Source organism: Diceros bicornis, chromosome 6, assembly GCF_020826845.1.
Source record: "Diceros bicornis minor isolate mBicDic1 chromosome 6, mDicBic1.mat.cur, whole genome shotgun sequence".
NCBI classification, from domain to species: domain Eukaryota; kingdom Metazoa; phylum Chordata; class Mammalia; order Perissodactyla; family Rhinocerotidae; genus Diceros; species Diceros bicornis.
Genome location: NC_080745.1, coordinates 59,520,863 through 59,543,766, shown reverse-complemented (window position 1 = coordinate 59,543,766; position 22,904 = coordinate 59,520,863). Strand labels below are relative to the sequence as shown.

The 22,904-nt window shown below is 39.7% G+C and overlaps 1 protein-coding gene across 2 annotated transcripts in view; it reads right to left on the bottom strand.

Moving 5' to 3' along the window:
* Window positions 1–22,904, bottom strand: part of PLCE1 (phospholipase C epsilon 1) — a 323,176-nt gene that overhangs the window by 273,292 nt on the left and 26,980 nt on the right. For both annotated transcript variants that reach the window (XM_058543567.1, XM_058543568.1), the window contains exon 2: window positions 3,722–5,279. In XM_058543567.1, the coding sequence (XP_058399550.1) occupies window positions 3,722–4,927 (1,206 nt within the window). In that variant the 5' untranslated portion in view covers window positions 4,928–5,279. The remainder of the gene's footprint in view (window positions 1–3,721; window positions 5,280–22,904) is intronic.

Below are 22,904 nucleotides of genomic sequence, written 5' to 3'. Positions count from 1 at the left end.
AATTCCCCAATAACACCATTACTCCCAGTTTACACATAAGGAATGGGGGACAGATATTAAACAAATTGCCCAAAGTCACACCTCCAGTAAGTGGTGGAGTCAAAGTCAATTTCAGTTCAGGCCTACTGACTCCAGAGACCCTGTTTCTAAGCCTGACATTGTCCTGTTTCCTATATACTTAGTATTATGCTTGCATTATGGAAAGTCAAAAAACGGTAGGGTCATTTCTTGCCCTTAATAAATTTACAATCTGACTAGGGAACCGGGATGGACACATGTGAAATAATCAGAAAACAGGAACAGGAGAATAGCATTAGGGTTTGCCTTTTTTAGGTGAAGGAAGCAATTTATAGGAGCTGGGGGAGAAGTGGCTATAATTCATCAGTGCAACTTTTGAAAAGGATTTCCAGCATACTTTGAACTAAAAAATGACATAAAGACAGAAGACCATACTTCAGGAAATACTGATTCATTCCTGCCATGCTGTGGTTTAAATGTTCAAAAAGGACTCTCCCTTTCAGAAATCTCCATTAAGAAAGGAGAGGAGGACAGTCAGCCCGTCCCCCAGCTTCATCTTAAGGGTTAATAAAAATGCCCACAGCCTCCTGGAAACCCAGCCAGAGAGGAAAGAGAAGTTCCTGGAGTTCACCGTGACAGTGGTGTGGCAATTCCACCCAGCCTCCAGAGACTAGGAAGCAGGGAGGAAACGATTTGCATCATCTTTTCAGTTTCTTTCATTGGAAATTACCCACTCCAGGGCCTCTGACTGGCAAAAAGGGGCAGGTTTGAGCTAGAGACCTGTGAAGATTCTCAGAAGCAGCAGCAGCAGCAGGGCTCCAGAAACAGGAGAAATGAGTACAGGCACGCCAAAAATTATTCTGAAATTTACTCCAGATTCACGACCCTCATGCCTGTATAAGTGTGTGGGGAACTGTGATAATCATTCTCAAGCAAGCTACTTCCGTTCACTTTGCTATATTTAAATTATTGTTGTGTTCTTAATCTTCAATTTCAAATGTACATGAATTTAAAAATCACTGCATTTTTAAGTGGGAGGACATGTTGCTGTCAGTAGCAGTTTCACGGTGGGGGAAGGTACTGGACATGCCATCATAGTGCAGGCAGGACACCCACGCCTGTGATGGGCTCCTTTCTCCCCACTGGAGAAAATTCAGTCAGAAGAACTGGGGAGCATGTGGATAGCTGACGCCACTTCCTGAGTCAGGTTTCACGAGGAATCAGGTAAAGATTCAAAAAGAAATTCGTGACACTGCTAGGGTGAACGGCCGGTGGAATGCAAGAGAGAAGGGCTACAGGGTCACTTTTCAGGCAGGATCCCAGGTCTGCCCTCACACTCCTGAGAGCCCAAGCAGCATCAAGGTCTTTGGGAAAGAGCGAATATTCCTGAAATGTCCTGCCCAAAAAGCAAAGAGCTCAGTTTAAGTTCCTGGTTCCAGTTTAAGTTAGTGGTTCTCAACTCCATAGAATCAGAGAATCGCCAAGGGGAACTTTGAAAAAGATATTCATGCTGTGCCCTACCCTAGTGATTCTGATTTAGAGGGTCTGTGGTGGGACATGGACACTGTAATTCTAACAGGTAACCATGGTTAGAACCACCTTATTGAACACGGCCACGTCTGAGATACCACACGCATCAGTGAGTGAGGCTACTCAATCAACAGATACTGTGGGGTGCGGCCCGGTGGCATAGCGGTTAAGTTCGCACACTCTGCTTCGGTGGCCCGGCCCGGGGTTTGCAGGCCTGGATCCTGGGTGCAGACCTATGCGCTGCTCATCAAAGCACAATGTAGCAGGCGTCCCACATATAAAATAGAGGAAGATGGGTACAGATGTTAGCTCAGGGCTAATCTCCCTCACACACACAAAAAACAGACACTGAAATGAACAGAATTCTTCTGTTCCTTTAAAAGCTTACTCTAAATCTTATTTCTTTCTAGATCTTAAGAAACTAAGAGTATGGGCTGCCTGGATTATAATCCTAGCTATACCCCTTACTATCTAAGTGACCTTGGACAAATTACATGACTTCCTTGAGACTCTGTTTTCTTAGCAATACAATGGGATTAATAATCATACAAATATCAGAGGGTAGTTGAGGTGCCTGCACGAAACCAAGTATGTAAATTTTCTGGCCCAATGCCTGGTACATGTAAAATGCTCAGTAAATTATAGCTACCATGATTGATGATGAGGAAAGTAAAAATACACTAGTTATATCTCAATAAAAAGGACGTTTTTCTAGACTGGGAGTTTATTTATAGGGCCAGGTTTTAAGGAATTGTGAAAAACTGGAATGTGAGAGTTTTAGCAATAGTTCCCCACAAAGCACAGTTGAAGGAAGCAGGGCTGTTTAGCCAGGAGAAGAAAAAACCAAGAGGACACATAGTGCTGGCTTCAGATGCAAGCATCAGGTCCAAGAGTGGGCGGCCTGATCGTGTGTATTTCTAGAGCAAGAATCTTAAAGAGGGGGGACTATGGATAGAATTCAAAGAGCCCAGAAATTTGGATGAAAAAAAATATTTTTATTAATCTCAAATAGAAATTTAGCATTTCCTTCAACAATGAATAGGGGCGACAGACATTTCCATATATTACAGCCATGGTAGAGACTCTGAAATAGTATTTATATTTAGGGTGACACAGTGCCCTGGTTTGCCCAAGACTGAGGGGTTTCCCAGGACACGAGACTTGTAGTGCTAAAACTGGGAAAATCCCAGGCAAACCATTCCCTGCTTACATTCATCAGCACTTAGAAATTATGGTAGTCATCTCATTGTTGGATGCCATTAGTCAGTACGTTAATGAAGAAGCATCAGCCCTGCTAATCACAATATCAAAAAATATCTTGATACATATATCCACATAACCTGTATCCTTTATAATGCTTTGTATTTCATTTGATGCATTTTTAAAGCATTCTTCTGAGTCCACAGGCTTCACCAAACTGCCAAAGGGGTCCACGGCACAAAAAAGGTTAAAAGGAAAGAAACTGGGAGCACTGGTTGGAAAATGGAGGAAACCAGATTTAAGTTCCTTTTTTTTTTTTTTTAAGATTTTATTTATTTATTTTTCCCCCCCAAAGCCCCAGTAGATAGTTGTATGTCATAGCTGCACATCCTTCCAGTTGCTGTATGTGGGACCCGGCCCCAGCGTGGCCGGAGAAGCGGTGCGCGCCCGGGATCCGAACCCAGGCTGCCAGCAGCAGAGCGCGTGCACTTAACCGCTAAGCCACAGGGCCAGCCCAAGATTTAAGTTCCTTTAAGCCTTGCAACCTAAAAACAACAATGAGCTACACGGTAGAAGAGGACAGAGGTATGTATCCCCAAAGGACACTAGATAATCTAGGGATCTATCTAGGAATCAAAGGACACTAGATAATCAGTTGATGAAGCCATATTCCCACTACCAAGAGTCTGTCTTGTAATCCCACATACAGTGACCAGGCAATCTCCTTAATTTCTCCACTCCTGATGGCATATGTATGTGTATTTTGTTATTTATATTGTTGCAGAGTTAACTCAATCTTGACAGCTATCAATTGGAGTATCTGTTAGGTCTACCAGAGTCCAATAACTACAAATGCTTCCTCTAAGAATCATAATTTCACAGAACTTAAAATTTTCCATGAATGAAGACAACAGAAATTGGATTTTAAAAGATCATGTTTAAAGAAATGATCAAAAGAGACTTTAACTCTTACCGGATACCACTGGGTTTGTGACAGACATCGGCTCCCATCTTGCCCAGTCACCACTGTTGACAGCCGTTCCATTACTCTCCCACAAGGCATTAAGAGACCATTTCTCTTTTGATCAATGTAACTCCAAGCTCCCAGCCCAATGTGACCAGAAGGCAGAGTTCTCACAATTGCCCTTGTCCCGGTGTACACAGATTTCTTAACTTCCCTGTCATTTTTACAAAATCTCCTCACTAACAAAGTGGACCGCTCCTTTTTGTTTTTGAAAAAATCTTCTTCTGCATCTTCACAATTATCAGGAAAGTCCTCAAAATGGCTCAGAAAAGTCTTGGCAGGAGGACTGTCAGTAAAATCCTCCCTGTAAAAGCTGTCACTAGAACATACCACATTGGCCTTCTGGCTAGAATCTTCAAAGCACAGGTATTTGTCATTTAAGGTGTCACGATGATCACACTGCAGCTGCCCATTCTTATTATCACAGTTTTTTGCCAATTCCATCAGTTTACAAGTGTACGCCATGTAATTTTTCTTTTGCTCTCCACCAACATCAGGCAGCGGTACACAGTTTCCACAATCATCCAAAATCAAGTTATCAGATAGGGTACAGAAAGTGTCTGACATTCTTCTGTCAACTTCATAATGAAAGTGAAATACTGCCATGTTGCTGTCAGGGTGTGCCCTGCTGGTCTGCATGATCACCGATTGGTTTCCTAAGGGACTAATGCCCATGGGAGGTCCGTCTATTTCCAGTTGAATTCCAGGGATCACCTTTCTTTCCAGTGAAGAAGGGATTCCAGTTTCCAAACACAAGCCTTCCTCTGTGACAGAATCACAAGTTTCATAAAACTGGCTCTGAGGAAGGCCATGCTGATGGTTTTTCAACATGTTGTTGCAGTTAATGTTAAGGTTTTTCACAGAATCTGGCATGGTTTTCTCCCAGCACTTTTCATTACTGTTCTCATCACTCATTATTTTCTCCCTTGCTATTGAGAGAATCTTGGGCAAGTTGCTTCCAGAAGAGTCTTCTTTAAGTGTGTTCAGTTGTGAGATGGTATGAGAAGTCGGCCCGCTCTGCCTGACAGAATGCGCCTTTGGAACACTGATGTCTGAGACCTTTTCACTACTTTCATCTACGGTCCCCTGAGCAGATATCACTTTTCTCTGAGTCACAGGTATGAGAACAGAAGCTGCCATTTCTTCAGAAGTCATCTTGACCAACACACAGGTTTTAGCTATTGCTCTGTTTCTCCTCCCTGGTGATCATGTCAAGATTTTTATAAAATGACTGATTATTAAAATAATCTCAGATATACAAGTCTTCTGAGAAACAAAGTGACAATTCCTTTCATTCAGGTATATTAAGAGCCAAATAAATTTCCCCAGTTATAATTTCCTATTATGTGCAATATGTTTTTCTAGACAAGGATTTTAAAGTGGTAGATCAATTTTCTTTCCTGTTATTTGAAGCAATTCTTTCGAAGACTTTTATTTGAGATTGCATTCTGCAACTTCTGATCCATCACTGATTTAAAATGATTTAAAAATCCAGTTTGAATGTTTCCTGCAAGAAAAAGGATAATGTCAAACACTGTGGCACTAAATGAATTTTTAAAAATGAAATCATAATTCTAAGCTAATGCAAAATATGAACCAATTTTGAGGAATGAGTTTTCCAATCAGAAGTTAGTTTTAATGTCTTAGGTATTTATTTCTCCGATTTAGTATTTCAGAAGTTGTGCTTATAGCCAAAATGGAGTAATAGAAACCAGATTTACCCCCCTGCCTTAAACAACTGGAAAAAAAAGCAGAAAAAAAAAATGAAATATGGGGCTGGCCTGGTGGCATAGTGGGTAAGTTTGCACGCTCCACTTCGGTGGCCCAGATTCACAGGTTTGGATCCCAGGTGCAGACCCACATACTGCTCATCAAGCCATGCTGTGGCGGCATCCCATATACAAAATAGAGGAAGACTGGCACAGATGTTAGCTCGGGGACAATCTTCCTCAAGCAAAAAGAGGACGATTGGCAACAGATGTTAGGTCAGGGCCACTCTTCCTCACACACACAAACATAATAATAAATAATGGGTTTCTAATATTGAACAACAGACAACACAGAACAGTGATCCCTGAAAGAAGAAAAAACCAAATGAGGTGAGCTCTATAAATGCCCTAGCTTACAGCTTGAGAATTTCTAGGCTACAGAGGAGGGAAGGGGAATTCAAGTAGAACACCATTGTGTTCTACTTGAATCAGGTGTGACTGATTTAGAGTGAAGGCTGTGAGTTTAGTAAGGCCAAGGAAGATAAAGAAAGAAGACACATTAAGTAGAGAGGAGCAAAGATAAGGATGAAAGCAGGCTTCTCATGAGAAACAATGTGAACCAGAAGAGAGTAGAGTAAATCTTCAAAGTACTGAAGGTGAAAACACTGCCAACTTAGAATTCTATACCCAGCAAAAGTATCTTTTGAAAACAAAAATGAAATAAAGACTTTTTGGACATACAAAAGCTGAAAGAATTCATCACTAGTAAACATGCACATAAGAAATGGTAAAGGAAATCCTTTAGGCAGAAGGAAAATGATACCAGATAGAAATCTGGATCTACGCAAAGGAATAAAGGGTATGGAAAATGCTAAACATGTGGATAAATACATTTTTTTCTTACTTTTTAAATCACTTGGGATAGTTGACCACTTAAAGCAAAAACAATAATAGCGCATTGTGGGGTTTCTAACAAATGCAGAAGTAAGATGTATGACAATAATAGCACAAAGGCCAGAGAGGGGAAATGGAAGTATATTATTATAAGACTATTTTCTAAATGAATTGGTATAGCATTACATAAACGAGGGCTGTCATAAGTTAAAGGTGTATACTATAAGTCCCAATGCAATCACTTTAAAAATATATATAGATAATAAGTCAAGAAATTAAAATCATAAAAAAATTTCAGATAATAAAAAAGAAGGCAAAAAAAGATAAAAAGGTGAACAAAGAACAGATATGAAAAATGGGAAACAAATGGTAGATTTAAACCTTCTGAAAAGCATCTTTAGGCAGCGTTTCCAGTTTTTTCCCATAAAATATAAATTTTTTTAACTCCTTCTGTTTAAAATGAATAGGAAATTATTCAGCTGAATGTCAGTAGGCACAAATATTTTCAATTTATGAAAGGCATTATTTAAAAAAATAACTTAGCCTATCTTTATTCTCCAAATTATGGAACCCTGCTCTATGGTGGGAATGTGCAATGGGCTAGATAGATAGCCAGTACCTGCTTGCAAGTCTATTAAGAGAGAGGGAGAAGTGAACCATTTTCAAGCTAAAGTGGCAAGGGCAATTATAAAGCATATACAAGGCACTGTGGGCTCATAGGGTGCCCATCACAAGTATACCATTCCTTTCAGGCAAAGATGCTCTTCCAAAAGAAACTGATGAGCATTCAAGCTCTGCTGTCAACACCAGATTTGCCCTGTCTATAGATATTTCTCTTCCCTTTGCTTCTCCCTTTTCCACTTTCCCCAAAGAGTCATCAACTACCCCTTCTTCCCTTACGTATATATCCCCTCAAGCGCAATCACAAATTCTCACCTGCTCCCATCATATGCAGGTTTTCACAACTACCTTGAAGGATCAGAGGACATCCTATCAATCAGATACTTTGCAGGGAATAAATCAGCCCACACAAAGCAGCAATGTCCTAGTTCAACATCCTGACCCTTTCTACCTTTCACATCCTCCTTCCAACTTGGTTTCTTTTTATTTTCTTTGGAAAATGTCTCTATTATTTTTGTAGATATATGCTCAGTGTAACAATGCAAATAATGCATAAAAACACAAATGACAAAAATTTTTTTTAAACTTAACACAAATCCCCCCACCCAGACATAACCACTATTAATACTTTAAGGAACCTCTTTCCAGAATGCTCCCTATGCATCAGTATACAGAGAGAGATATATGTATATAATTATACAAATACCAGATCATACTGTACATGTTGTTCTATACTTGCTTTTTAAAATTCAAAACATGAACAATTTTTCATGTTAATAACTATACAGACCAATTAAAAATGGGCAGAGGATCTGAACAGATATTTTTCCAAAGAAGATATACAGATGACCAACAGGCACAGGAAAAGATATTCAACATCACTAAATGTGAGGGAAATGCAAATCGAAACCACAATAAGATATCACCTCACACCCGTCAGAATGGCTATTATTAAAAAGACAAGAAATAACAAGTGTTGGAGAGGATGTGGAGAAAAGGGAGCCCTCATACACTGCTGGTGGGAATGCAAACTGATGCAGCCACTATGGAAAACAGTATGGAGATTTCTCAAAAATGTTAAAAATAGAATTACCATATGATCCAGCTATTCCACTTCTGAGTATTTATCCAAAGAACATGAAAACACTAACTCAAAAAGATATATGCACCCCTATGTTCATTGCAGCATTATTCTCAATAGCCAAGACTTGGAAACAACGTAAGTGCCCATCAGCAGGTAAATAGACAAAGAAGGTGCAGTATATACACAAAGGAAAACTACTCAGCCATAAAAAACGACCAAATCTTGCCATTTGCACCAACATGGATGGACCTAGAGGGTATTAGGCTAAGCGAAATAAGTCAGATGGAGAAAGCCAAATACTATATGATTTCACTCATACGTGGAAGATAAAACAACAACAAATAAACACATAGATACAGGGAATACATTGGTGGTCACCAGGAGGGAAGGGGGCGTGGGGAGGGTGAAATCGGTAAAGGGGCACATTTGTACAGTGACGGATGGAAATTAGACTTTTGGTGGTGAACATGATATAGTTTATACATAAGTTGAAATATAATGATGGACACCCGAAATTTATATAATATTATAAACCCATGTTACCTCAAGAAAATAAATTAAAAAAAGAACTACAGATAACTTTAGTGGCTTATGGCACTAAATTGGTTTCAATATCTTTGCTCTATTTTTTAGAAACTGTTTTCAAGCCAAAGCCTTCAAACTGACAGCTAATTTGACCATTATCACCCATGAGGAAGGTAATTCAAGGCAGGGGAGGCAGAAAACATTTTTGGTGCTGCTTAAGTCCTGTTCTAGGCACTTTGCAATTATTATCTCACGTAATTCTCATTCATCTCTACAAGATAGTGAGATGGTTTTAAAATATGTCCACAAATTCTTTGATGTTCCTCTCTTCAACAGGTAGAGCTTGGGGGATGGCCTCGTGGCATACCAGTTAAGTTTGCCTGTTCTGCTTCTGCAGTCGGGGTTCACCGGTTCGGATCCTGGCCAAGGACATATGGCTCATCAACCCATGCTGAGGTGGCATCCCACACAGAAGAGCTACAACTCTACAACTGTGATACACAACTATGTACTGGGGCTTTGGGGAGAAAAAGAAAAAAGAGGAAGATTGGCAACAGATGTTAGCACAGGGCCAGCCTTCCTCAAAAAAAAAGAAAAAAAAGGTGGAGCTTAATACCCCTCCCCTGAAGTAACTGTGACTTCTGAGAATAGGTCATAAATATCACTGGGGATTCCTCGTTTCTCTTGCTCTGGGAGAAGTCAGCTGCCACATTGAAAGGGGAGTTGCCTGTGGCAAGAACTGAGGCCTCCTGTCAACAGCCATGTGAGTGAGCCATCTTGGAAGGGGACCCTCCAACCTCAGTCAAGGCTTCAGATGACTGCAGCCACAGTCTACATCTTGACTGTAATCTCACAAATGACCCTGAGCCAAAAACACTCAGCTTATCCCCTCCCAAATTCCTGACACACAAAAACTGTGAGATGATAAATGTTTATTGTTTTGAGGCACTAAATTTTGGGTTCATCTGTTGCACAGCAATAGATAACTAATACAGATAAGTTCTATCATTACACACATTTGACAGATTAGCAACCAAAGCATAAAAAAGCTAAGTCACTTGCCAAAGATCAAACTGCTGGAAAATGATGGAGTCAGGATTCAAACCCACGAAGCCTGACTCCAGAACCTGTGCTCTTCACCATAGATTATGCTGCTGTCTTTGCTATCTAGTCTGGAACTCCACGGATTTGAATTTCTGATGTCCCCTGGCTGCAGAGATTCATGGCTTCTGAGAAGAGCCTCTTTTCTCTGAGTTTGTCTCTAGAAGGCTGAGGTCTTTGTTTTGCCTCCCGCTGTAATCAGGAACAAGCAGCATCACAGAGAGCTGACTCCCTGGAGCACTGACTTGGCTCCATCTCAGGTCATTCCTTTACTCAACAAGTTTTTGAGTGCAAAATTAAATGAGGCAGGGATTTTGCCCTTGATTTCCTTAGAAGTGAATAAATCATCAGTTAAGATACAGTGCAAATAGAGCTACAATCTGGGTTAACATAGAGGAAGAGCATCTACATCAGATGGTGGGGACAAGGTGAGGGTGACTGCCAGGGAGAGTTTCCTGGAGAAGATGATGATTGAGCTGAGTTTTGAAAGACAAGGAGGAGTTAGCCAAATAAAGAGGTGGGGTAAACTTTTCAGAGAAGAGCAAATGTGGACTCTCACAGAGAGAACCAGTCAAACACAGGGGGCCTGGCACTTCAGGCAAACATTTAACCACTTTGGGGTTTGACCTCCTCTCCTCTAAGATAAAAATAAAATCACCTACTCCATAAGATCATGAAAGAAATGCTTTTAAATGTTTTGATGAGAGAGGACAACCAAAGTTCAGCAGCTCTGTTGTATCAGTGACATGGTGTTGAACTTTTGCCAGATACACACACTCCACTCACCAGGTCCACTCAAATTGGAATTTCAGTTCTATAATTGGGATCAACTCCTTGAATCTCACCTGCATGACCATGAGCTGGCTAAACTACCAATCTTGAGTTACACTTTCCACATCTATAACATTGGGATGAAACACGTATATGTTATACGTCAGCAGTGCCTGGCCCATCAATAAATGTTAATTTTCTACCTACTTCCTCTTGGGCAGCCCCAGGTTGTCTTTGGGGAAGTTGGGTTAGATTAGGGTTACAGTTAGCTTTAGACTTGGTTGAAGAAAACCTGAAGCACTGAATGAAAATCGCAGTCTAATAGGTTTGAAGAAGAAAAGGATAGCACTTCTTCAGAGCTGTGTGGACCAGAGACCTCGAAGTTGGTCTGGGGACCAGTGTTGGTTTGCAATCTGATTGTTGCCAGGTAGCCGTTAAATTCCCATAGCTAAGCCAGGCCACAGCTCAAAGAGATGCTCCATTTAGTATCAGCAATTGCTTGAGTGTTGAGGATTGCCCATTGGCTGGTCCAGAGCACAAGCGATCAGGAAGGAAAGGAGAGAGGAAGAACAATGTGGGAAAGAAGAGAGGTGAGGGCCTCAAAGAATTATCTAAGTGAGTTCTTGACACTTTCAACTATTGGTGTTGCTAGTGAAAAGGAATGAATTAAAAATGCAACCAAGTGCCTTTCCTAATACTCTTTGATTCCAAGAGGCATTTACTAACAGAAATCTTATAATGGTCTTTAAAAGCCATTCCTGAAAAATCTCCTCCAATATATTGAAAAACAGAGTGACATCAGCATCATGGCGGAGTGAGCTTCCCCCATTGAATTCTCCCCCTCTAAGACACAACAAAAAGCACATTCATATTCCAACAGAAGCTATTCACACAACACAGGGTATGTCTGAGGTACCCAGGCAGCCGTACACCTGAGGACTGAGGTGCTGGAATCCCCAGAGTAAGTGGAAGGAGTTCCAGCTTCTTTGGCCCACAGTGCTCCAGCTCCTCCTTCTTTGGCCCAGCACACTCCAGTTCCAGCTTCTTTGGCCCAGCGCACTCTGGTTCCAGCTTCTCTGGCCCAGCACACTCCAGTTCCAGCTTCTTCAGCCCAGTGGCGCTCCAGCTCCTCCTTCTTCAGCTCAGTGCACTCCAGTTCCAGCTTCTTTGGCCCAGGGTGCTCCAGTTCCAGCTTCTTTGGCCCACTGCACTCCAATTCCAGCTTCTTTGGTCCAGTGCAGTCCAGTTCCAGCTTCTTTGGCCCAGCGGCGCTCCAGCTCTTCGTTCCTGGGCCCAGCACACTCCAGTTCCAGCTCCTTCGGTCCAGCGGTGCTTTAGCTCCTGCTTCTTTGGCCCAGCGGCACTTCAGCTGCAGCTGCTTCAACCCACCCGCACCTGAGCCCCAACTCCTTCAGTCTAGCTGTGCTCCAGTCTAGCTCTTCCCATGCTCCAGCTTCAGTTGTTCCCACGCTTCCCCCCCAGCAGCCTCCACTCAGCCATGCCTCAGATCAGCCAGGGGCCGACGAGAGTGCCCGCGGATTGAGGCAGGCCAGAATACACAGCTCTTGACCCACACCCAGCGGCAGCAAGAGGAAACTGCCACCATATATTTTCACTATGAGGAAAAGTAAGCCAACGCCGACAGGCACCATGCAAAAATATATTAATTCTCCAGACCCAAAGGAAAATGACAAGCACCCAGAAGTCAACCCGGAAAGCACAGAAATGTATAACCTAAGTGACAGAGAATTCAAAATAGCCATCATAAAAAAGCTTAATGAAATACAAGAAAACATAGACAGATAATTCAATGAAATCAGGAGTTTCTTCACGAAAGAGATTGAAACTATAAAAAAAAAAAAACCAATCAGAAATCTTAGAGATGAAAAACACAATAGAGGAGCTAAAGACAAATCTGGAAGACTTAAAGCATCAGAGCTGACAATATGGAGGAAAGAATTAGCAATACTGAGGACAGCAATGCAGAAATGCTCCAGATGGAGGAAGAGAACTAAGACTAACAAGAAATGAAGAAACTTTCCGAGAAATATCCGACTCAATTAGGAAATACAACACAAGGATTATAGTTATTGCAGAGGGAGAAGAGAGGGAAAAAGGAGCAGAGAACTTATTCAAAGAAATAATATCTGAGAACTTCCCAAACCTGTGGAAGAAGCTGGAAATACCAGTGAATGAAATCAATAGATCTCCTAAATATGTCAACACAAAAAGACCCTCGCCAAGGCATATAGTAGTAAAGCTGGCAAAAGTCAATGACAAAGAAAAAATATTAAGGGCAACTAGACAAAAAATAAATAAATAAATAAATAACATACAAAGGATTTCCTATCAGGCTCTCAGCCGATTTCTCGACAGAAACTTTACAGGCTAGGAAAGAGTGGAACGATATATTCAAAATTCTGAAGTACAAACACTGTCAGCCAAGAATACTCTATCCAGCAAAAATATCCTTCAGATATGATGGAGAAATAATAACTATACCAGATAAACAAAAGCTACGGGAGTTCATTGCCACAAGACCCCCACTATAAGAAGTGCTCAAGAAGGCCCTCATCCCTGAGAAAAAAAAGAGAAAGGGGATTCAAAGTTTTGAACAAGGAGGAAAACAGGTCAACAAAACCAGAAAAATTGCAGTCCTCTATCAAAATAGATTAGCAAACACTTAACTATCAAACCAAAGATCAAGGGAAGGTAAGCACCAAGCATAAATATAACCTCATCATGTTAAACACAAACTCACAATACAAGAAGGAATAAGATGTGACAACAATAACGTAGAAGAGGAAGAGGAAAGGGATCGAATTGACTTAGTCTAAGGGAATAAGAGGCCATCAAAAAATGGACTATCACATCCATGAGCTTTTTTATACAAACCTCATGGTAACCACTAACCAAATAATCAGAACAGAATCACACATGATAAAGAAAGAGAAAACTAAGAGAACCCCCATACAGAACTACCAAACTAAATTGGTAGTCCAAAACACACAAGACAAGAAAAAGAAGAAATGCAAAAGAACCAGAAAAAGAGTGATAAAATAACAACAAGCCCCCATATATCAATAATTACCCTAAATGTAAATGGACTGAACTCTCCAATCAAAAGACACAGAGTGGTGGGATGGATTAAAAAACAAGACCCAACAATATGCTGCCTCCAGGAAACACATCTCAGCTCTAAAGACAAACACAGGCTTAGAGTGAAAGGATGGAAGACAATACTCCAAGCTAATGGCAAACAAAAGAAAGCAGGTGTTGCCATACTTATATCGGACAAAGTTGACTTCAAGATAAAACAGGTAATGAGAGACAAAGAGGGGCAATATATAAAGATAAAAGGGACACTCCACCAAGAAGACATATCATTTTTAAATATATATGCACCCAATACAGGAGCACCAAGCTACATAAAGCAACTATTAACAAACCTAAAAGGAGATATTAACAACAACACAATAATAATAGGGGATCTTAACACCCCACTCTCACCAATGCACAGATCATCCAGACAGAAAATAAATAAGGAAATAATGGACCTAAACAAAAAATTAGATGAGATGGACTTAATAGACATATACAGAGCACTCCATCCAAACACAGCAGATTACACATTCTTCTCAAGTGCGCATGGAACATTCTTAAGAATAGACCATATGTTGGGAAACAAGGCATGCTTATATAAATTTAAGAAGACTGAAATCATAACAAGCATCTTTTCAGAGCATAATGCCATGAAGTTAGAAATCAACTACAAGGAAAAAACTGGGAAAGTGACAAAGCTGTGGAGACTCAACAACATGCTACTAAACAACTAATGGATCACTGATGAAATCAAAGGAGAAATCAAAGCATATCTGGAGACAAATGAAAATGAAAATACACTGTACCAACTCATATGGGATGCAGCAAAAGTGGTCCTGAGAGGGAAACTCATAGCAATACAGGCCACCTTAACAAAGAAGAAAAAGCCCAAATAAGCAACTTCAAACTATGCCTAACAGAATAAGAAAAAGAAGAATAAAAAAAGCCTAAAGTCAGCAGAAGGAAGGAAATAATAAAAATCAGAGCAGAAATGAATGAAATTGAAATTAAAAAAAAACAGTAGAAAGGATCAATGAAACAAAGAGCTGGTTCTTTGAGAAGATAAACAAAACTGACAAACCCCTAGCCAGACTCACCAAGAAAAAAAGAGAGAAGTCTCAAATAAATAAAATTAGAAAGGAAAAAAGAGAAATTAGAACAGATACCACAGAAATACAAAAAATTATAAGAGAATACTATGAAAAACTATATGCCAACAAATTGGACAATCTAGAAGAAATGGATAAATCCCTAGACTCATACAACCTCCCAAAACTGAATTGAGAAGAAATAGAGAACCTGAATAGACCAATCACAAGTAAAGAGATTGAAACAGTAATCAAAAACCTCCCAAAAAATAAAAGTCCAGGCCCAGATGGCTTCTCTGGAGAATTTTACCAAACATCGAAAGAAGACTTAATACCTATCCTTCTCAAACTATTCAAAAAAATAGAGGAAGATGGAACACTTCGCAACACATTCTACGAGGCCAACATCACCCTGATACCAAAGCCAGGGAAAGACAATACTAAGAAGGAAAACTACAGACCAAAACTACAGACCCTGATGAACGTAGACGCAAAAATCCTCAACAAAATATTGGCAAACTGAATACAGCAATACATTAAAAAGATCATACACCATGATCAAATGAGATTTATATCAGGGACACAGGGATGGTTCAACATCCACAAATCAATCAATGTGATACACCACATTAACAAAACAAGGAAGAAAAACAATATGATCATCTCAATAGATGCAGAGAAGGCTTTTGACAAGATCCAACATCCATTTATGATAAAAACTCTCAACAAAATGGGTATAGAAGCAAAGTACCTTAACATAATAAAGGCCATATATGACAAACCCACAGCCAACATCATACTCAATGGGGAAAAACTTAGAGCCATCCCTCTGAAAACAGGGACAAGACAAGGGTGCCCACTCCCACCACTCTTATTCAACACAGTACTGGAGGTTCTGTACAGAGCAATTAGGTAAGAAAAAGGAATAAAAGGAATCCAAATAGGCAACGAAGAAGTGAAACTCTCGCTGTTTGCAGATGACATGATCTTATATATAGAACACCCTAAAGAATCCATTGGAAAACTATTAGAAATAATCAACAACTACAGCCAAGTGGCAGGGTACAAAATCAACTTACAGAAATCAGTTGCATTTCTATATACCAACAACGAACTGACAAAGAGAACTCAAGAAGACAATCTCATTTACAATTGCAACAAAAAGAATAAAATACCTAGGAGTAAATTTAACCAAGGAAGTGAAAGACCTATAGAATGAAAACTATAAGACATTATTGAGTGAAATAAATTATGACATAAAGAAATGGAAAAATATTCCATGCACTTGGATTGGAAGAATAAACATAGTTAAAATGTCCATACTATCTAAAGCAAACTACAGATTCAATGCAATCCCAATCAGAATCCCAAGGACATTCTTCACAGAAATAGAACAAAGAATACTAACATATGGGGCAACAAAAGACCCCGTATAGCTAAAGCAATCCTGAAAAAGAAGAACAAGGCTGGAGGCATCACAATCCCTGACTTAAAACATACTACAAAGCAATAGTAATTAAAACAGCATGGTACTGGTACAAAAACAGACACACAGATCAATGGAACAGAATTGAAAATCCAGAAATAAAACCTCATATCTATGGGCAGCTAATCTTTGACAAAGGAGCTAAGGACATACAGTGGAGACAGGAAAGTCTCTTCAATAATTGGTGCTGGGAAAACTGGACAGCCACTTGCAAAAGAATGAAAGTAGACCACCTTCTTTCGCCATACACAAAAATTAACTCAAAATGGATCAAATACCTGAAGGTGAGACCTGAAACTGTAAAACTCCTGGAGGAAAATATAGGTAGTACACTACTCGCCATCAGCCATAAAGGGATCTTTTTGAATTCCATGTCTACTCAGACAAGGGAAACAAAAGAAAAAATTAACAAGTGGGACTTCATCAGATTAAAGAGCTTCTACAAGGCAAATGAAACTAGGATCAAAATGAATAGGGAACCCACCAGCTGGGGAAAAATATTTGCAAACCATATATCCGACAAGGGATTAATCTCCATAATATATAAAGAACTCACACAACTGAATAACAAAAAACAAACAACCCAATCAAAAAATGGGCAGAGGAAATGAACAGACACTTCTCCAAAGAAGATATACAGATGGCCAATAGACACATGAAAAGATGCTCAACATCACTAATCAGCAGGGAAACGTAAATCAAAACCACACTAAGATATCACCTTACACCCGTTAGAATGGCTATAATCACCAACACAAAAAGCAACGAATGCTGGAGAGGCTGTGGAGAAATGGGAACCCTAATCCACTGCTGGTGGGAATGCAAACTGGTGCAGCCTCTATGGAAAACAGTATGGAGATTCCTCAAAAAATTAAAAATAGAAATACCTTATGATCCAGCTATCCTACTACTGGGTATCTACCCAATGAACCTGAAATCAACAATCCAAAGAGGCTTATGCACCCCTATGTTCACCGCAGCATTATTCACTATAGCCAAGACATGGAAGCAACCTAAGTGTCCCTCGACAGATGATTGGATAAAGAAGATGTGGTATATATATACCATGGAATACTACTCAGCCATAAAAAAAGACAAAATTGTCCCATTTGCAACAACATGGATGGACCTGTAGGGTATTATGTTAAGTGAAATAAGCCAGAAAGAGAAAGACAAGCAGTGCATGATTTCACTCATATGTGGAAGACAAACCACCACACAGACAGATAGAACTGTTTGGTGGTTACCAGGGGCCAGGGGGTTAGGGGGTAGGCACAAGACGTGGAGGGATGCACTTATATGGTGACTGATAAACAATAATGTACAACAAAAATTTCACAATTAAAAAAGAAGAAGAAGAAGAAGAAAAGGATAGAAAAAGGGACCCTTCTTTTCTTAGTGTGGACAGGTTTGTGGGGATGACTGAAGAAGGGGCAGCCTGGGAGAGGTCAAAGGATGTGTGGGCTAAGAATATGGCAGAACAAGAGAGGACCTGTCAAGGTAGCATTTCCAAGCTAGAGATGAACTAGGATGCATAATACGTCTAGGGAAATGATTGGCCGGGAAGTAGAGCTATGGAGATATCGAGGGTGCTGGAAATCCTAGCCAAAGTAGTGAGACAAGAAAAAGAAGTGAAAGGTGTAAGAAGAATTAGGAGGGACATAAAGTAAGTTTTCAGCTTCAGGATAGGGGAATACCAGTCACAAATAACCTTGTAGATGAGTTTCCATGGGCTAAATCAGAGGCTGGCAAACTATAGCCTGAGGCCCAAATCTGGCCTGCTGTTTATTTTTGTAAATAAAATTTTATTGGAACACAGCCACCTCCATTCATTTATGTAATGTCTATGGCTGTACTTGCATTACAATGGTAGAGTTCAAAAGTTGTGATAGAGACCATGCAGCCGACAAAGCCAGAAAGATTTACTATCTGGCCCTTTATAGAAAAGGTTTGCCAAACCATGCCTTAGATAAAATAGTTAATGAAATGCCTGTTTAGAGCAAGAAAACTAAGTATGAGGTTTAATATCAATCTTCATATATTTGAAGAACTGAGATGAGGAAATAGGGTTGTTTCATAATGTTTCAAAAGGTAGGATCAAGGCCAAGACAAATGAATTAATGGGGAGGAATGCTTTGTCTTAATCCAATGAAGAATTCCCTAACTTTTAGAGCTGTTCAACAAAGGACAAGCTATCTTAGATGGTAGTCTTCTCCTAGTTGTTGATAGAGGGATTTAAACAGAGAGAGGCACAATATTCCGCACAGAACGTGTTCAATATATGTTGAACAAATAACAGAGTGAATGGATGACTGCCTATCATGATTAATTATAAAAACAAAGGCTAATACTTAATGAGCATGTATCATGTATCAGGCATGTTCTAAGCACAGTATACATATTATCTCATTTAATCTTTAAGATAACAGTATCAGTAGGGTGGCAGAGACTGCTAATTGTCCCCCCAAATCTGTTCCCATTTCCCTCAATAACAGAACCTCTGAATTTTAGCCAAGCATACGGCCATCCCTTTATCAGCTTCCCTTACAGCTAGATGTGGCCATGTGACTAAGTTACCGCTAATGAGATATAAGCAGAAGTGGTTTGCACTTCTGGGAAGTGTCTTTGAAGAGAGAGGGTGTGCCCTTGTCCTCTCCATCTTTCTCCTCTCTGCTGGCTGAAAGGAAAGCATGATGGCTGAAGCTGGAGCAGCTATATTAGACAATGAGATGAACATGAGAACGGATGCCTTGCATAGCAAAGAAACAAGATAGAAGCCTGGGTGCTTGTTTCCTGGATTTTGGGGAGAGAAAAATAAAATTATATCTTGTTTAGGCCACCACTATTTTAGGTTTTCTGTCACTTGCATTTACACCTTTTCCTAACTAATATAGGTGAGTACTAATATCATCCCTATTTTATGGATGAGACTCAGAGTATCTGAATGACTTATCTAAGAGTATAGAGATGTGATATAACAAGGAAGCTGTACAGAAACTGCATTGAAGGGAAAGTTATACTCATTAATTCCTAATATGTTTCCATTTTTATGTGCCTAAACCAGATGAAATCCTTTGTGTCATAAAGAACAGTTAAATTAGAAAAGTATTAAATACAAGCATATTGTCTTTTGTGATTGTAGGTGTTGGAAGAGGTGGGGCTTAGCAACAACAACAAAAACTAATTTATCAGACAACTGTCCATTATTTATTATGCACCTGCTATAATCCAGAGTTCAGAAGGCAAGATGGCCATAGATCAGGAGATCAGTAAATCTCCAATGGAGAGGGATTTAAGCTGGAACTTTACATAAAGGTAGTTAATTACTTGTATTCATAGAGGGGAAAAGAGGCTTCGGGTAGAAAGAACAGTGTAAAGAAGGATGAAAAAGTACGAAAACACAATGCATAACCAAGAATTCATCTGGAGTTCTTAGGAGAACATTTCATCCAATCAAAGAAAGTGAAAGTTGCTCCGTAATTTTCACTATTATGAAAAAGAAATACTAGGGTAACTGTCAAAGCTGGTGACAGAATTTAATAGTCCTATTTGTGTCTTTAAACTTAAAGGGTTTTATAGAATCCCTTTGAGTATTGTGTGTATGTCAAACAACCATGCCACACTTACTTACTTATGCATTCTCTTCCCCAAAGCCCACTCTGCAAAGAGATTAAAGAAAATATTTTGTCTACACAACCCTTCCCTCCCTTTCTCCCTACCACACGTACACGGTGTGCACTGTTGTAAGTGTATGCAACACCCACACCCAAACCCTACATGATATGAGTCAGTCTTCACTCTTTCTTCTCCACTGAATGTCTGCTGCTCCACTCCCTCCTGACCTCTTTTCCCTGAACTATTATGATGGAAATTCCATAACTCATAAGGAAACAAAGCTTTTTCAACATTCCCAAAAGGCACTGGTGTACTAATCTGGGTCCTTTTCTAAGACTCCAAAGATTTAACGCTTTGTGACTTCCACTCTCTTTTTAGAAAAGTTTCAGAGTCTGGGATGCCAGACTTTTGACCCAGAAAACCTAGAGATACTTGAATCTTTACACTCTGTGTGTATTAGATATCAGGAGTTGACTGATAGGTAGATGAGAAAGTTACACAGATTTTTTTGAACCAATACATCGATAAGGCTGCCAATATAGTAAAATGGAGGATTACAAAAATGTTTGTCCATAACAGGTTAATTCTCAACTATAAAACTCACAAGGAAAGGAAATCCTCACTGTAAACATAGTTTCCTATGAGCTTTGCAAATCACCCCTTCTCTCCCTATTGCTTTTTAAAAATCTGAGGTCATAGACATTAGTAGAATGTAACTTTAAGCCAAGAGTGGAAGCAGATAGGATTGTGGTGTTGTGGCACTCACAGGACTCCCTCTCCTTCACCGTAGGACAATCATGTCAGAGATTCTGGAACTATGGGTGTGTGCACACATGCACACAAAGATGTACACTGTTGATAGGAGATATGAAAAGAGTGAAGAGGGGGCAGCAGAAGATGGCATTAGACTCACCATGATTTAGTCCCAGTCTATTTTTTCCAGCTTTAGCTCTGACCAATACCCCCCGAGGAAAGATATCCAGTCACAGTGGTCCTTTTGCCATTTATTGAACCAGTCTAGTACTTAATGCCTCTGTGCATTTCCTTCCCATTGTTTTCTAACTCTACTAGGACTCCATCACACAGCTTAAATGGCATCGCCCCTCGGTAGCCCACCTGTCTGCATTCATTGCTCTCATCTGGGTTTCCTGTAGTTCTTCCTACATTTCACCACCACAGCATGTCACACCACACACTACTGCAGCTACTGATTATGTAGGGCCCCTGCACGGATTGAGAGCTTCTGAAGAACAAGACCTTGCATCTTTAAACTTGAGTTTTACAGATACTCTGCACCCTACATTCCCGGCACAGTACCAAGGCGTATAGTTGGTCTCAACAGACATTTGACTCTGTCCTTCCCATCCATGTCTATCTAAGCCAAATCCTTGCCTATTAGGACCCGGATTGCTTAAGAGCTTCCAGTCTCCCAAATTCTAAAACTCCTCCTGTTTCAATCCATCCCACACGATTTTCAGAAAAATCTTCCCCAAACACTATTTTCATCCCATCACTCCTTTACTTGAGAAGGAATAGAGTGCCACATTATCTAGTGTAGTAAATCCAAACCTTACCCTAATCCTCAAGAATATCATATATCTTTTTTAAAAAAATTCCTGCAGGGACTTTGATTGGGATTGGCTTGAATCAATATATCAATCTGGAGAAAAATAACATCTTAACAATATTGAGGCTTCTAATCCATAAACATGATATAGCTAACTAGCACTAGTGCTCTCTCTCTGTCTCTCTCCATATACTATGAATATATGTACGTACGTGTGAATATACATATGTATGTATCTATGAATATATACATATATCTTTTTTTGCCATTTCATAACTGTTTTATTGTTATTTAAAAGCTTTGCATAAAATAATATCTGATATCTTCAGAGCTAATATTTAAGTTGAAATACCTTTATATTAAAACTGCTATGGACATCTAATAGCATTTTTAAAATAAAATACTGGGAGCAAGATGTGTCTTAGAATTAAACTGGTTTTAATTTGTGTTTAGGTAAAATAATGACTGTGTGTTTATTGTTTTTATTAATATGACATATTGTGTGATAGCTGGGCCTAGCAGCTGTCTCAGTTGTGGGTGATATTAATATAAGGGCAAACTTAAAAAAAAAGAAAACTCTGCAGATCCTGGGCGGATAGGGAGACTTCTTGTCTATTTTCTGCATGTCATGGATGAAAGAGGTGCTGCGTGGTCAGGCTGTTCTCATAACGCATGTGTCACTTATCGAATGTCACACAGCCAGATTGCGTGTGCTCACAGCAGGCAGAGGATGGTGGGTGTGTAAACTGGCCATGTGGTGTAGAGGTGGTGGCAGAGGCAACCCAGAGAAGCAACTCTGACACTGCTGCCACTTTGTTCCACAAAGAATTTGTTGCTTTGAAAGCAATGGCTGAGAGGCTGAGACACAGATTACCCATTTATATTATAAACAGATACAACTCAGGAGCAGCCAGATGGAATGGATGCATAGGGCAAGATATGGGGAAAGGGTGAGGAGCTTCCATGCTCTCTTTGAGCGCACCACTCTCTCGAAATCTCCACGTGTTCACCAACCTAGAAGCTCCACATCTATCTTCTTTAATTCATCTCAGTAATATTTTGTATTTATCTGTATAAAGGTCTTGCACATCTTTTGTTAAATTTGTTCCTATATTAGTGCTGCTAATATAAAGGAATTATTTTACATTTAATTTTCTAGTTGTTTGCTACTAGTACGCATAAATACAATTTATTATTGTGTGTAGACATTATAACTTATACCCTTGCTAAATTCATTTATTACTTCTAGCAGATATTTTGCAGATGACTTAGAATTTTCTACATAGACATCCATGTCATCTTCAAATAAAGTAAGTTTTACTTATTTCTTTCCAAAATGTATACCTTTTGTTTATTTTCGTGCCTTACTGCACTGGCTAGGATCTCCAATTATGATGCTAATACAAGTATAAAGAGCACCCATCCTTGCCTTGTTCTCAGTCTTAGAGGGAGAGTATTCAATACATCACTATTTAATATAATGTTAGCTGTAGGTGTCTTATAAATGCCTTTTATTAAACTGAAGATGTTCTCTTGTATTCCTAGCTTGCTGGAAGTTTTTATCACAAT